The sequence below is a fragment of the Anolis carolinensis genome, chromosome 2 (genome assembly GCF_035594765.1).
Source record: "Anolis carolinensis isolate JA03-04 chromosome 2, rAnoCar3.1.pri, whole genome shotgun sequence".
Lineage (NCBI taxonomy): Eukaryota > Metazoa > Chordata > Lepidosauria > Squamata > Dactyloidae > Anolis > Anolis carolinensis.
In genome coordinates this window covers 76,092,135-76,108,635 of record NC_085842.1, presented here as the reverse complement: position 1 = coordinate 76,108,635, position 16,501 = coordinate 76,092,135, and the positions used below count along the sequence as shown (strand labels likewise).

The window sequence follows — 16,501 nt, the reverse complement described above, 5'->3', positions numbered from 1 at the left end:
TTTGAAGCAAATGAGAAGACTCTTTGTGGAGAAGCAAGTAGCTTTACTCTGTATCACACTGCATGTAAAACCTGATTGGTTTATAATTTGCATATTGTTCTCTATTTAAATCCATACTGACTGGCCAATATTCATCTAGTCAGTTATTTTGACTTTTCTAGTTTGATAGAATTAATTTAATATAGGAATAGATCATTTCTCATTTCTTTTTGTCATTTAAAAATGAGAAGAAAAGTACAAACTGAAGAGTAAATTCTGCGTTGTGGTTTAAAATGATGCAGTATATATATTATTATTTTTTTATAAAAACTCTATTTACTTGTAATTAAGCCCAGGTGTTTTCAGTGGGGTTTTTTTACACAAAAAAGCCATTTGTGAATTTTGAACAGCATAAATCAGAAATTATGAACCGGCACTTTGCTTCTATTAAATAGAGTTCTAATTTCTCATTATTTTCCCTCCCAAATAAAGCACTGATACATTTTAGGATATTATTCTTGTTGTAAATTTTTTTTAAAAAATTGCAATTTTGAAGGCAGTTCATAATTTCTGATTTTCTGATGTATTCTGTTCAAAATTCATAAATGGCTGTTTTGTGTAAAAAAAAACCTCAGCATTTTCTACACAGAACATGATATAGATAATAATCTGCATAAAAATATTATTTTTTCACAAAAAAGGTTGTTTCCTGTAGATAAGATGTTATTTTTCATGCAAATCATCCATGTATGAATTTTGTGCAGAGAAAGGCTCTGCCTGACTTACTCAGCAGAGAGATTGTGGCGGAGGGTGCCTTCTCACCCACCATTGCTTCAGTGGGGGGTTTCTTCTTCCCAGAAGCCCACTGGCAGCAGGAAAGATTTCCACATGCTGGGTAGCCAGCCAATCAGTGGAGGCCCCCTTTCACTCCTCTGATTGGCAGGGGGGCTAGCTGCCCCTGAGCTGCGGGCAACCTTTTAAGGTTGCCTGTGGTTGGACATACAGAGAAGGTATTGTTACAGTATTTTCTGCACAAGATACAACTTTTTTTCTGCACAAAAATTAAGATGTCTGGATAGGCAGTATTATTTTCTATTAAAAACAACTGTATGTGAATTTTATACAGAATACACCCCAAATTGTGATATTCTGATAAGTTTGGAATTTTTCTTATCAAGGTTTCTGGATATTTGAAAAACATGCTTTCCACAATTTTTGGATATTTTTCCATTCCTAGCATTGTTCTTAGATCAAAAGTGATTACCGTATATACTCGAGTATAAGCCGATCCGAATATAAGCCGAGGCACCTAATTTTACCACAAAAACTGGGAAAACTTATTGACTCGAGTATAAGCCGAGGGTGGGAAATGCAGCAGCTACTCGTAAACTTCAAAATAAAAATAGATACCAATAAAATTACATTAACTGAGGCATAAGTGGAATAAATGTTTTTTGAATATTTACCGTATTTCAAAGAAAAACAGTAAGCTAACTCTGCAAGTGCATTAGTAGGGTCAACAAAAACAATATGGTATCAACAATAACTTTATAATAATCAACATCATTATCATCATCATCCACAATAACAACAACTTCCTTTGTATCCTGCTCTATCTATCTCCCCATGGGGACGCAGGCAGGCTTCCAACATAGAAATAGGCAAACATTCAATGCCTATATAATCAATGCAGAGCTAGATATAGCTCTATAATTATATATACTAATTTCACATTTGCATTTCCCCCCTGAAAAGTTTGCAAATCCTCTCTCTATATATGTGCATTTCCCTCCTGCAATATTTGCAAGTCCCATTTATCTATGTTTACATCTATCTAGACATCTGTGTGTGTGTGCTTATTTAAAAGGCCTATATCTATATTAATATCTATCTATCTAGACATTGCTCTCTATATAATTATATCTTTATAGGACTTGCAGAGACTTGCAAACGTGAGGGGAAATTCATATATAAAATTAATATATACATATAGGTACAGATATACAGGTACATGGAAATCTCTAGATATCTATATGTATACAGGATTTTCAAAAACCTGCAAACATATGAGGGGAAAATTCATATATTAAATTAATGTATTTGTAGGGTGGGATCTATATATTATTTACAAGCTTTGAGGCATGCATTTGCCCAAGGAAGAAATGCAAGCAAAACTCCCCTAAAAACAACTTTGGCCTCTTTTCTCCTCCCCTTTCCCGCCTCTTTTATTTATCCCTTTTCAAACTCTAAAAGTAGCCAGAAAAGGCTTTTTAAAACTTCCCTTCCTCTCCCAAAATACTCACCCCATTTTTTTCCCTTAGGAATAAAAAGAAATTCACACTTTCTGTTGCTCTTCTTTCCCTCCTTCCCTCCCTATTGACTCAAACATTCTTGCAATAATAGTAATAATAATAATAAATCCTGCAAATTTGCAAGAGTCTCTCTTTTTCTTCCCCTTGTACCCATCTTTTTCTTCTTCCCAGCTTGCAAGAGGCTTTCACTCACTCTCTGTTCACTTTTGAAAACATTCTCTTCTTGTCTCTCTCTCTCTCTTAAAAAATAAGATAACTCCAGCCTGGGAGGAGAAGCGGAGAAGGGAGGTTTTGGAAAAGAAAACATACTGTAGTCTCCAGGCTCCGCTGCCTGGCTTGACCTTGACCCGATTATAAGCCGGGGGAGGCTTTTTCAGCTCATAAATAAGGGCTGAAAAACACGGCTTATCTTCGAGTATATACGGTAATCTTAATTGCTTTGTGTAATTTACCTTCAGCCAAAATCTTCTGTTCTTTAAACTCTTGTATGTTATTCACTTAACAGCTGTGGGTCCATGGACCGTAATAAAGTTATGTATGTTTTTTCCAATCTATTTTTGTTTTGATACCAATTTCTGAAAACTATAGTTCAAAATTATAATTTAACATATAAATCATTGCCACATGTTCCCTCTAAAGACATGCACAAAAATTTGGTTTATATTTTATTCACATTAATCTCTAAATCATACAAAATTCTAAAAACGCATTCTGTATATTTGATATTCTTGTGTGTGTGTGTGTGTGTGTGTGTGTTACAAGGGAAAATATAATTTGAGGAAAGATTATGACATATGTCCCACTTTTTAAAATGATGATGCCTTTTATTAGCATAAAGGATTTTCAGCCTATTTACCAAAATAAGCTCTTACACATATTTTTTTTCTTTAGAAAATGATGAAAGATAACAATCTGGTCCGTCATTTAGATGCGTGTGAGACTATGGGTAATGCTACAGCCATCTGCTCTGATAAAACAGGGACGCTAACAACCAACCGGATGACAGTAGTACAAGCCTATATTGGAGATGTCCATTACAAAGAGATCCCTGACCCAGATTCCATTGGAGCCAAAACTCTGGATTTGCTGGTTCATGCACTTGCCATCAACAGTGCTTATACTACAAATGTTCTGGTAAGTAGGCTTTTCCTTCAGACAATTAAGGCACAGAAAAAGAAATCTGCAACAGTTTTGGGACACTATATTAATATTGCAATTCTTTTTCTGATGGGATGTCAGTGGCTTCAGGAATACACATATCAGTAAATGTTGCTTGATTTTAAAAAATAAGAAACTGTTATTATGCCCTATATTTCCTAATTTGCATTGAAATCCTATACCTACTACCCAGTAGTCTTGAGCATTTGTATAGAATTACTATTTGTTTCAGTTTGTTTAATTTGTAAGGCCCCCATTTTAGTTTTTAAGCACCTATCCTGAAAATGGGTGACTTTCGAAAGGAACTTTTTTCTTCTGGGTCCAAAATAAAAAAAAAGTTCAGACCAACATGGGCGTGCTTCCCAGTCTCCCCTTTCTCTCAGTTTTAGGGCTAGAGGGGTCAAAATTGCCATACATGGCTGGCACATCTACCACTCTTTGCTCACCAAGTTTTATAACGTTTGGATCATCCCCTGATTTTTAGGGATGTTTTTCTTTCTACAAATATAAGCTCCTTAAAAACAGTAGAGTCTCGCTTATCTGACATAAATGGGCTGGCAGAATGTTGGATGAGCGAAAATGTTAGATAATAAGGAGAGATTAAGGAAAATCCTATTAAACATAAAATTACATTATGATTTTACAAATTAAGCACCAAAACATCATGTTTTACAACAAATCGACAGAAAAAGCAGTTCAATACATGGTATCGTTATGTAGTATTTTCTGTATTTATGAATTTAGCACCAAAACATTGCACCATTTACTACAAAATATTGACTTCTAAAAGGCAGACCGCATTGGATAATACAGAACGTTGGATAAGTGAAGGTTGGCTAAGCGAGACTCTACTGTATATCCTTCATTACGGCCTGGATTAAAAGCATCAGAGTTACTTAAGATACCACTATTTCTATGATGTTTTCACCTCCATCTGCAGTAGAGAAGTGAGTGTAAAGACAGGGCTTAGAGTTCCAGTAATTCTGAGATGCTTAACTCTCCATCTGCAGAACAGAAGTGAGGTTAAAGACAGGGCTTAAGATGCCACTATACTGTGATGCTTTCCCTTCAGTCTGCAGAGTGATGGTGGGCGAAGCAAGGCAAAACAGGCAGCAGGCAAGGCGAATGGTGTTCTCTTCCTCCGCCAATTGACCCGACAGGCAGGGCTCAGTGGTCCAAAAAGCAGGCAACCAAACAGTTTCTGTTCCTATTTTCCTTTTCATTTCACTGTATTTTCCATTCTTGAAAGGGGTGTACAGTTTTGTGCCATCCAAATGGATGGAACAAAATGGAAACACAAATTAATTGAATGATAGAGATACCAGGCCCATTACCATTGTAAATCTTATCTTATTTTTCTTTCAAAGTCATCCTTTATTCTTGGGGCCAAGAAAAATTGTGAGTATTCTTCCCCCTTGGTCTTATTGTGCAAATATAGGATTATGATGCTACGTTTACTAAAGATAGACTTCCTAAAAATATACTTACGTTAAGTAAAAAGGTTGTCCATTTTATTTTATTTTATTTGTGCCCTTGATCAGTTGATGCATGATGTTAATCCATCAGGGGTGACTCAGTAAATACATTTCTTAGCATTTTTACAGAGCATTTATGTATTTCATATGAATTACCTAATTTTAATCTCAATAAGATTCTGTAAATCAAGGCTAATCAGTTGTAGATATTTCCAAACCCTTTCTGAAGTTTGCACAGGTCCTCCTAGTCATATTTTCATACTTGGAAGTCTGCAGGTCTCTCCTTTCAATGTGTGGAGAGTAAAAAATGTTATTTCAGGCCCCCAAAAGATTTGAGGTGGATAGTCTGCCTACTAGTGACTCCTAGGAATATGATTTTCCATTTCTGGATTATATTTTTCTCACAAATGGATACCCAGCTCCTATTCTAAATGTGAGAGGGATCTGGCTGTGACATCTGTCACCGCATTGATTGCCAGGGTTGATTTGTATGATCTGACTGTCTGGGCAGGTGTCTCTTCCTCGCTCACTGCTCTCTGTGCATGCCCCCTGAAGCTATGCACTCAGTGGAAGAGGATGATCAACTCAGATACAAGGAGTGTAACGTTCTTTGATTGCCTGTACGTATGCATGACTAATTGAAACAAAATATTTATGAGAATGAGCAACTAGACTTCTCTGGGTAGAATTTTGTATCCTTTCAGAATGAGATGTGAAAAATCATTGAAATAATATTAGGGTGGAATGAGATAGAAATGCTTGCAAAATGCATCCACATTCTCTCTAGTGCAGTAAATAACACCTTAGGAGCTATGTGAAAGATTATACATTAATTATATGCAGATAAAATAGAGTATTTACTTAGTCTTCAGTGGATGAAAAATGCTAAATTTAGAAAACCAAATTAAGAATGCTTTGTGAACTGCCTGGTTTCATGCAGAGTGAGCCAGAAGATTTCACACTTACTAAAATAGAATAAGAAGATGTATTTTTGAAAGACATCTAAAGATGATAGATACTACTATGACCAATGTGGAAGTTTTATGTGAGGTGCTCCAGTTTTAAGAGTACTGTCCAAGGTTCAGACTCCTAAAATAGTTTCAGCATGTTATATAGCTCCCACGCTTATAAAAACCTACATGAATTCTTTGCTCCAAGACAGTGGGACCAACAACTATATCTGCACCAATGCTTTTTCTTCAGAACAAATACTATTAGCAAAGATAATTAAGGAGTCTCATCTAAGACTGAGATGGCCCATAATAATGAAAAACAAACAAATAATCAGCTGAATAATAATACACCTAAATAGTCCAAGCAGCAAAATTATGCAGTTGTTTTTGTTGTTAACTATGTCAAGTTGACTTTGACTTATGGTGACTCTGTGAATGCTAGACCTCCAATTTCCTCTATCATCAACTATCCTGCTCAGGTCTTGCAAACTCAGAGCCATGACTTCCTTGATTGAATCTATCCATTAAGAATACATCTTCCTCTTTTCCTACTGTCTTCTACTTTAAAAAGCATTATGTCTTTTATAGCTTTCTCTTGATATGGGTCAACCTCAGCTTAGTAATTTTGGCTCGAGAGCGCTAGGATCCTCTTGTTTGTGTTTTTAGCAGTATATGATTTGGCAGAACTCTTGGCGCTTTTGGGGCTTGGAGCTGCTGTCCTCCCTGTGATTGGCTTGTCTCAGGAAGTCGTGGCTACCTACTGGACCTTTCTACTAAGACTCAACAAGGTGCCTGTGTCAACTGCTGCAGTGGAAACACTGCGCCTGCAGTGGCAACCCTGCACCTGAGGCCATACAGGGGTGTAAAAGAACCTTTCTTTAGTTGCCATCACAGGCGTGGGTACGTGTTGGAGGGCCCATGCTGCTACAAGGGAGAACAAGGCCTTCTCTGCTGTGCCCCCCCCCCGATTGTGGAACTCACTGCTCGGTGAGATTAGGCAAGCCCCCACACTAGCAGCCTTTAAGAAAGACCTGAAAACATGGCTCTTCCGCTGTGCTTTTGGAGAGTAATTGCTACATATATCCCTTTTGCTGTTCTCCTCCAATATCTGTCCTCCAGATTGCCCCACCACTCTATAACCCTGTTCTCTGTGGTTTTTACTCCTACTTCCTTTCTCACCCCGAGTTTTAACTTAGTGTTCATGTGGCCCGCCCTTGGTTTTATTGTTCTACTGTTCTTTTGATTTTGTTTACTGTAGTGTGGATATATATATATATATCTTTTTTATTGTATTGTTTAATGCGTTATGATTTGTTGTTTTATTTATATTTTGTTATATTGTATTGTTCTGGGCATGGCCCCATGTAAGCCGCCCCGAGTCCCCGTTGGGGAGACGGTGGTGGGGTATAAATAAAGTTGTTTATTATTATTATTATTATTATTATTATTATTATTATTATTATTATTATCCTTGCTGTGTCAGAGAACTTTCAACAGGCCTTGCCGGATCAGAGGTTTGACTCGGAGGCGCATGAGGTTTTTCTATCAACTCGGAGGTTGACTACTATCAAACCTTAAACAATATCTGCCAGACCACGAGTCTGCCTTTTACATCACACGGCCCGTTATTTTGAGATGCCGCCTTGACAGACATCACCATTTTGATTAGCACAGCAGAGGACCTGAGAAGACCTCGCTAGTCTCAAAGGCAATGGGGAGAAGCATTCGGGTCCTGGTTTTGCATCCTCGCCACACCAGGAGGGAACTAAATTTCCATCTGTTGAGCCCTGACTGCTGTTGTGATTATTCCTGCTTTAGTTCCTGGGAGGCTCTCCTATCTGCTGTTACCATGCCTCCTTGGATAGACCTAGCCCAAGATCAGGGGTAAAAAGAGCTATTATTGTCTTCGGGGATCATATTTAATTCTTAGATTTTATTTTCTTATCTTATTTTAATTTTGGTCTGATCTTATAGGATTTTATTTTAGTGGTTAGAACCTAGGGACTGTTCAGGCCCAGAGAATTATAGTCATTTAAATACCCAGGCTTTGAGTATATTACCTTGATTGGTTTTTTGGTTGGCACAGTCCCTCTGTGACGATTCTGTTAGAGTGCTGCGTGTGTATATTCCACGGGCCTTCCCTCGTATCTGCACCATTGCGGGATTTTCTGTGCCTACTCCACCACCGAAGAGGCCTATGGAGTGGATTCATACTTGGATTGATGGATTACTATCCACCTCACTTGAACACTATGCTCTCAAATATGTGTGACCTATTAGGTCAATCCATGAGTCTTCTTTTTCTTCATTTGAAAATGTTGAATGACAAACTAGATTATTTAGTTGAGGGTATAGTCCGAAACACAACTGTGTTATCTGATAAATTTTGCCATCAGGAGGATAGGGTTGAGGAATTTTTGGACCAGATACCCTCCTGGCATAGGGGGAGGGAAAATGAGACTTTAATTGATTTTGGAAAGAGAGCGGGTGTGGAAACTGATAGCTACACTGGGGACTGGGAAAAGGGGAAATCATATGGTAAAAATATAGCCCAAGATTGTAGGGATACATTAAACAGGCTGAACTTTGAGGATAAGCCCTGCAAAGAGGAGATTCGGAATCTTAATAGCCAACAAAGGCAGATGCACCACCAAGAAAGGAAGCCACATTACAGAGTCTTCCGATCTAATAAACTAGCCTTTGATGTATTGGACATATAATTAAATAAAGATAGGTGGAAAACACCTAACCAGGTCAAACGGTCCATTGCACAGATTCTCTTCTTGTATCCCTCTGAAATTAAAATCAATTCCATCACCTGGCTATCTAAAAATAATAACAACAATGCTTGGTGGTTGCTGATTACATTCAATGATGCTATTATGTCTAAAAGCATATACACACTCAAGCCCAGGTTATGTAAATGGGGTATTTCAGTAAGAAGAGTTTTTCAAGATATTGTCATCCACCCACTACTACCTGGACTGAGAGGAACTGCCAAAGAAATAGCTGTCAAAAATCAATTGAGGCCCTCAATCCCAGTATCTCAGGCTCACGAAAGCGAGCTAACTTGTAAATGGAGACTCCCCACATTGCCGAAAATCCAGAAAGAGCCCCAAATGGCAACTCCAGTCTACCCTCCTCTCTTAGCCTACACCTCTTCTGAAGATGAATTTATCCCACAAAGCTTCGCCCAAGGAGGACTCTCCCCTCCTCCTCCAGTACCAGCTATACATTGACTATCCTCTCCTCCAAGTTTAAATGAGACCATCCAGGGACATAATGTTTTCCAGAGCCAGGGGTCCACCATTGAGACTGTACTGGGAAGGCGGAGATGTGATCAAACACACCAACTCAGGGAGAAGCGCAACAGAGTTCTTGCGACCCTGAAGCAAGATAAGTTAGAGAGCCAGCATGACATTCCCCCTGGGTTTAAGGTCCTGCTGTTAAATGCTAGGTCTGTGAATGGTAAAACAGCTGCCATTCAGGACTTAATCCTGTATGAAGTAGCAGACCTAGCATGCATTACTGAGACCTAGTTGGATGAGCTGGGGGGGGGGGGATAAACCTTACCCAGCTCTGTCCACCAGGCTTCGGAGTGCATCAGCAGGCCAGGCCTGGGGGTGGGTAGGTGGGGTTGTGGTGGTCTATCGTGATTCCATCATCCTGACCAGGTGCCCTGTTCCACAATTTTCAGGATTCGAATGTGTCCATCTGAAAGTGGGTAACCAGGACAGTCTGGGGCTTCTACTTGTGTACCAACCACCCTGCGACACAGTAGTCTCCCTGCCAGAGCTTGCGAGGGTGATCTCTGACATGGTGTTGGAGTCTCAGCGGCTTATTGTGCTGGGAGACTTCAACGTCCACGCAGAGGCCGCCCTGTCTGGCACAGCTCTGGACTTCATGGGACTTCATGACGACCATGGGATTGTTCCAAGTGATACCAGGGCCCACCCATGTAGCTGGCCACACTTTGGACCTAGTCTTTGCTGCAGACGGGGAAATGTCGGTGTGGAAGAGCAAAAAATTCTTCCATTGTCATGGACTGATCATCACCTGATCAGCTTTAGACTTTCTGTAACCTCTAACCTCTGCAGGGGTGGTGGGCCCATTAAGTTGGTTCGCCCCAGGAGACTTATGGACCCGTATGGATTCCTGATGTCTCTTGGGGATTTTCCTGCCATGCTGGCTGACGATCCTGTCAATGTCCTGGTAGATCTCTATATCACGGAGGTCTCTAGGGCAATAGACATGATCGCCCCTGAGCATCCCCTCTTGTCGCATCGGTCCAAACCAGCTTCCTGGTTTACTGGTGAGCTGGCAGTGATGAAGTGTATGAGGCAGGTGCTAGAGAGCCGTTGGCGGAGGACTCGAAGTGTATCCAACCGAACACGGGCTAAAGCCTCTCTTAAGGCATACTCCGTGGCAATACGTGCAGCCAGAAAGACTTTCTTGACTGCATGCATTGCGTCTGCAACTAATACACCAAGAGAGTTGTTTTAGGTGGTCAGGGAGCTCCTCTATCCCCCTGCGGGGGAGGGGCCTTCTGATCACCTGACAACCCGATGTGGTGAGTTCGCACATCATTTTGCAGATAAAGTCGCTCAAATTCGCTCCGACTTGGATGCTGACATTAGTGCAGAACCAGGGGATGTAACCGAGGCACCTGTCTGTCAGATTTTATTGTATTCGTTTCAACTTGTTCAGCCTGATGACATTGACAAGGTTCTTGGAGCGGTGAGGGCGACCACTTGCATCCTAGATCCTTGCCCATCTTGGCTTATCAAACTTGCCAGTGGGGGGCTGGCTGATTGGTTTACTGGTGTTATCAATGCCTCTTTGCAGCAAGGGCATGTTCCATCTTGCCTTAAAAAGGCGACTGTGAGGCCCATATTAAAGAAGGCGACTTTAGATTCATTATTATTGAACAACTACCGGCCAATCTCCAACCTCCCATTTTTGGGCAAGGTCCTGGAGAGAGTGGTTGCTTCTCAGCTCCAGGAATTCTTGGATGAGACCAATTATCTGGATTCGTCACAGTCTGGCTTCAGGCCTGGTCATGGGACTGAAACGGCTTTGGTCACCTTGGTGGATGACCTCCGCAGAGAACTAGATGGAGGAGTGCATCCCTTCAGGTTCTCCTGGTCATCTCAGTGGCTTTCGATACCATCGACCATGGTATCCTTCTGGGGCGGCTCTCGGGAATGGGTCTTGGGGGCATTGCTTTCAGTGGCTCTGCTCCTTCCTGGGGGATCGTACCCAGATGGTGAAGTTGGGGGACACCTGCTCGGACCCCTGGCCTTTGACCTGTGGGGTCCCACAAGGTTCCATTCTCTCCCCCATGCTTTTCAACATCTACGTGAAACCACTGGGTGAGGTCATCCGGAGTTTTGGAGTTCGGTGCCATCTTTACGCAGATGACACCCAACTCTACTACTCTTTTCCACCAAACTCCAAGGAAGCCGTTCAGACGCTAAACCGGTGCCTGGCAGCTGTGTCAAACTGGATGAGGGCTAACAAGTTGAAGCTTAATCCAGACAAGACAGAGGCCCTCCTGGTCAGTCGTGGGACCAATCGGGGTATTGGGTGGCAACCTGTGCTCGACGGGGTTGCACTTCCCCTGAAGGCGCAGGTCTGCAGTCTGGAGGTCCTCCTGGATTCTTCTCTGGCGCTTGATGCCCAGGTGTCAGCGGTAGCCGGGAGGGCCTTTGCACAATTAAAACTTGTGCACCAGCTGCAACCATACCTTGAGAAGTCATATCATGATGGCATGATATCCTAACTTTAATGTTCAGTATTATATCCTTACATTTCAACAGTGGTATCACTAGGCTTGATTTCACCTGGTGTGGATTGTACATTTGGATACATCTTGCTGAGAAAACCCTATGAGAGTGTTACCATAAGGTGGAATTGACTTGAAGGGTGACAACAACAACAAAGTAATAGATTAGAAAACATTTTATATGCATAGCAATATGGTGAGCAAGTAAACTACAGTGAGGCTTACTTGCGAGTTAGAGTAGCCAGTATGAAAACTGGATAGTGTATTTGCAAGTGCTGCTTGTTACCTAATTGCATGATCAGCAAGACAGGCTGAAATTCTATCTTCTAAATATTCATTAAAGCTACAGGGGCCCTCCCCAGTTTTAAGTCTGACATTATATGTTCTTTGTTTCAGGGAGGAAAATGTCTTAGATCAGATTGCTAGGGTGAAAATATGAGAGAGCTATTATCATATATCTTGAATGATTCTGTGAAAGAGGGAATTTCACCAGGTGTTACTTCTAATGCAATTAGTTAAGGTCTCACTCAACCAGAAAACAAGCAATACCTGCTGAAATTCCCTTTTATAAACAACCATTAAAAGTGCAGAAGCCTACCCTAGTTTTCACTCTGGTAATCCTCCAATCCTAGTAGAGGTGATGAAGACTGCTCACAATGAGGCAACAACAGACAGTTGATTTTCTAAGAGGGCTCTGACTGGTGATGGCGGTCACAGACTACAATGTCCTGGGTATTCTATGGTTATCCGTCATTAACGCTGTTCTTGGCTACCTCCTTCCCCCCTGACTGTGTGGGGAAATGTAGCCCATGGCTGGCTCCCAAGAGGCATGTGGGTGGAAGATGAATATGCAAGTGGCAGGGAGAGTTTTGCATTCTGTGTAGGAGGGCTTTGCATGAGAGGGCAGGAAACAAGAATGTTACCAGAATTTTGAAAAGCTCATAATTCCTGCCACTGAGGACATCTAGGCAGGAGGTTTAGAGCTGTTGTTCTTTGCAATTTGATGGCTCTGGAGAGGGTAGGGTCTCCTTCCTCCTCTTCCTCTTCTTGGTTGAAGCAGCCTAGCTGCTTTGCTTGCCTCAACCATGGAATATTTGCAACTCATTGCAGAAATAGTGTTTCTAGGGTTGGTGCCACCTGGTGTGGTTTGTGCATCCACCTAGTTATACACTTCAGGATCTTGTCTAGTTCTTTCATACTGCTTTTCCAAGTCCTAGTCTTATTCCAATGTCTTGACTGCACTCTGCATTCTAATTAATGATTAAACCAAATGTTATACAGTTGATTTCAGATTGAAGCACCAAAAGAAGAGGTTTACACTGTCTTTAGTGTGCTACCAAAGAAAAATGTTCCAGGGCTCTTCATTCCAAAGTTCAGTCTAACAGCCAGTAACTGATTTTTGAAAAGACAGAAGGAGATGAGTGCAAAAAAGTGATAAAAATTTCATGCACCACCACTATTTCTAGAAGTCCCCATTTTTGTTTTAAAGTCCCTAGTTTTGTGTGAAAAGACAGCAATTTTACACAAAGTATGAGGGATATCTTAAAAGTAAGGTAAATACAAAGAGTGAATATATTTCAATGAAACTTACATGGATCATAGCATAGGCAGTACACTGCTTTCCCACATAATCACCACTCTGCTCAACACACTCTGTCATCCGTGGGACGAGTTCCCTATGCTGTGTCATAGAAGTCTCCTGCTGGAGTAAGCAGCAGAAACAGAGCCAGTGTTGGGAGTGGGTGGCAGAGGCTGAGGTGATGTTGAGGCTGCCTCCTGGCTGGAGGGGCTCTCCGAGCTGCCGAGTCCCCTGATGGGCTGCGCCATGGCGAAGATGAGCTGCACCGGAGCAAGGAGGAGGAGGAAGGCGACAGGGAGGAAGAGGAAGAACCACCACTCCTCCTCCTCCTCACTTCTGCCACCCACTCCCAGCTCCAGCTCTGTTGCTGCTGTTTCTTCTGGCAGGAGACTTCTATGACACAGCATAGGGAACTCGTCCCACGGATGGCAGAGTGTATTGAGCAGAGTGGTGATTATGTGGAAAAATGGTGAAGTGCCTATTCTATGATCCATGTAAGTTTTGTTGAAATATATTCATTCTTTGTATTTTGAAAGTCTTGTAACCTTACTTTCTGGCTATCCCTCATAGCCTATCTGAAAAACGAAAGTGCAGGTGGAATTTTGCAAATAAACATTTTTATTATGCAAAACCTCCATGATTTTTACACATACAATTCTTGCATCTTTTCGATACTCTCTCTCTCTCTCTCTCTCTCTATATATATATATATATATATACACACACACACACACACACACACACACATACATACACACACACACACACACATATATCTTTTTGATATAATTTTGTGGGACATTTCAAGATAGCAAATACTGGGCAACATTCTTGCCACTGTTTTGTTCTTCCTGACCCACTTCCCCAATTGCAGGAAAACCCATTTTTCAGTCAGAAATTGATTAGCAGAGAATATTCTTTGTATCCCTACTGAGTAGCAGTTTGAAAATAGTAAAGTATGGCATTTGTAAATGGCAAGAACCACTCTATGAGAGCCAACAAGCACACTAGCATATTGACTAATGGCATACAAAGAATTGTTCCCTCTGCTTCTGAAAATGTAATCAGAAGGCATTGGTCAGGTGCTTTCAAATTCAATAGTATTTGTCAACAGAAAAAATTGTGTTTGCAGTTATTAAATTGATTCCATTTATGCAAAGCAATCATAGTTCTGATTTTGCATTTCCTATGTATTGTGTTATTTCTGAAAACTATATTATCTAAAATTCATGAACCTACCTAGTTGTTTTCATGATGAATATATGTAGGCGGTTGCATATTAATTTGCCTTTGTAGTGAAGGTAATGCTATATTGACAGTTGCTTATTTCAGGGAAGCAAGTAAAATGACATGTCAGTAATCTTGATCCATTGTTTCTTTCATAGTAAGTTTTCTGTGATGCTGACTTATTCAGGTGATTATAAAAATAGATGGGTTTTCAAGGAATATCCAGATGCGATTATAAAAATAGGCTTATTTTTAATGAGACCCAATATTGCTTTAAAAAGCAATATACATGATTTTATATCTGTGGAGATTATGGAGGAGAATTATGGTTATATTCTTTCTATACTTTGATAAGGGGTTGATTAGAATTGGGATAGATTCCTTGCAAAGGTAAAAGTAGGATATATACATTAAGTAAAATAAATAAAATAACCAATAGATGGCACAAATAGATTTTTACATGCAACTTCCAGTTTGTTTGAGGGGTTTGCCTTCTAGTTTCAAAGTCATTCTGACATCACCAGAACAGTTAGACCTGGTGCTTCCTCCAACTACTAGACTATAGACCAGGGGTCCCCAACTAAGGCCCGGGGGCCGGATGCGGCCCTCCAAGGTCATTTACCTGGCCCCCGCCCTCAGTTTTATAATATAATATATTGTATATACATATAGTATTGATACTAATATTATGTTACACAATATAATACTAATAATAATACCATATAATAATATTAATTATATGTTATATGTTACATATAATATTACAGTATAGTGGTATAGTTCAATATAGTAATATATAATGCTAATATTGTGCTATGCTAATAATACAATATATTGTATGTACATACAGCTGCTCTGAGTCCCCTTCGGGGTGAGAAGGGTGGCATATAAATGTAGTAAATAAATAATTAATTTTAGACTTAGGCTCGGCCAAAGTCTGAAATGACTTGAAGGCACACAACAACAACAATCCTATCTCATTGGCCAGAAGCAGGCCCACATTTTCCATTGAAATCCTGACAGGTTTATGTTGGTTAAAATTGTTTTCATTTTAAAATATTGTATTGTTCTTTCTTTCATTGTTGTTGTTGCTGTTTTGCACTACAAAAAATAAGACATGTGCAGTGTGCATAGGAATTTGTTCATTTTTTTTTTCAAATGATAATTCGGCCCCTCAACAGTCTGAAGGATTGTGGACCGGCCCTCTGCTTCAAAGGTTTGAGGACCCCTGCTATAGACAGTGGTTCTTGATCTTGAAGTTTATTTGATTCACACTCCCCTTTCAGAATATATATATATATATATATATATATATATATATATATATAAAAGATATGAACTCTTCCCTCCTTCTGGTATACTTTCAATGTAACAGGAATGAAATTGAAGGGGAAAAGGTACTCAGGTCACAGACTAGCTGAAACCTGTAAGTGATTCAAGACAAAAGGAAACATGAACTATCATTTTTATGTATTTCTTTACAAAGGACAATACTTTGTTGTTATTGTTAACTGTTGGTAAGTCAACTTTGAGCTATAACAACCCTGTGAAATGGAGACCTCCTCGTCACACTATCCTCAATCAACATCATTGCTAAGGTCTGTGGCTTCCTGGATTTAGTTTATTCATCCAGAATGTGGCCTTCCTTTTTTGCCTACTGCTTTTTATCTTACTAAACATGGTTGTCTTTTCTAGCAAGTCCTGTCTTCTCCTAATATGTCCAAAGTATGACAGCCTCAGTTTAGGTCTAGGCTTGATTTTATCTAACATCGATTTGTCAGTTCACAATGTCTGTACAACTCTTCTCCAGCACCACATTTCATCCTATTAGCACTTTTCATTCTCCAGCTTTTACAACCATACATATTAATGTGGAATGCTAGGCCATGATCAACTCTAATTTTAATATTCAGTGATAAATCTCAACACATTCAGATCTTAAGTTCCTCCATAACTGTCCTTCCAAGTCTTAGTCTTCTGGTTTCTTGACTGGTTTATTTATTTATTATTTATTTACTATATTTATACCCCGC

At 40.1% G+C, this 16,501-nt stretch overlaps 1 protein-coding gene across 14 annotated transcripts in view; it reads left to right on the top strand.

Moving 5' to 3' along the window:
* Positions 1 to 16,501, top strand: part of atp2b2 (ATPase plasma membrane Ca2+ transporting 2) — a 352,745-nt gene that overhangs the window by 215,272 nt on the left and 120,972 nt on the right. For all 14 annotated transcript variants that reach the window (XR_010002645.1, XR_010002644.1, XM_062970002.1 and 11 more), the window contains one exon: positions 3,183 to 3,425. Coding sequence is in view for 12 of the 14 variants with exons in the window: in XM_062970002.1 (XP_062826072.1) it covers positions 3,183 to 3,425 (243 nt within the window). In the remaining 2 variants the exon portion in view is untranslated. The remainder of the gene's footprint in view (positions 1 to 3,182; positions 3,426 to 16,501) is intronic.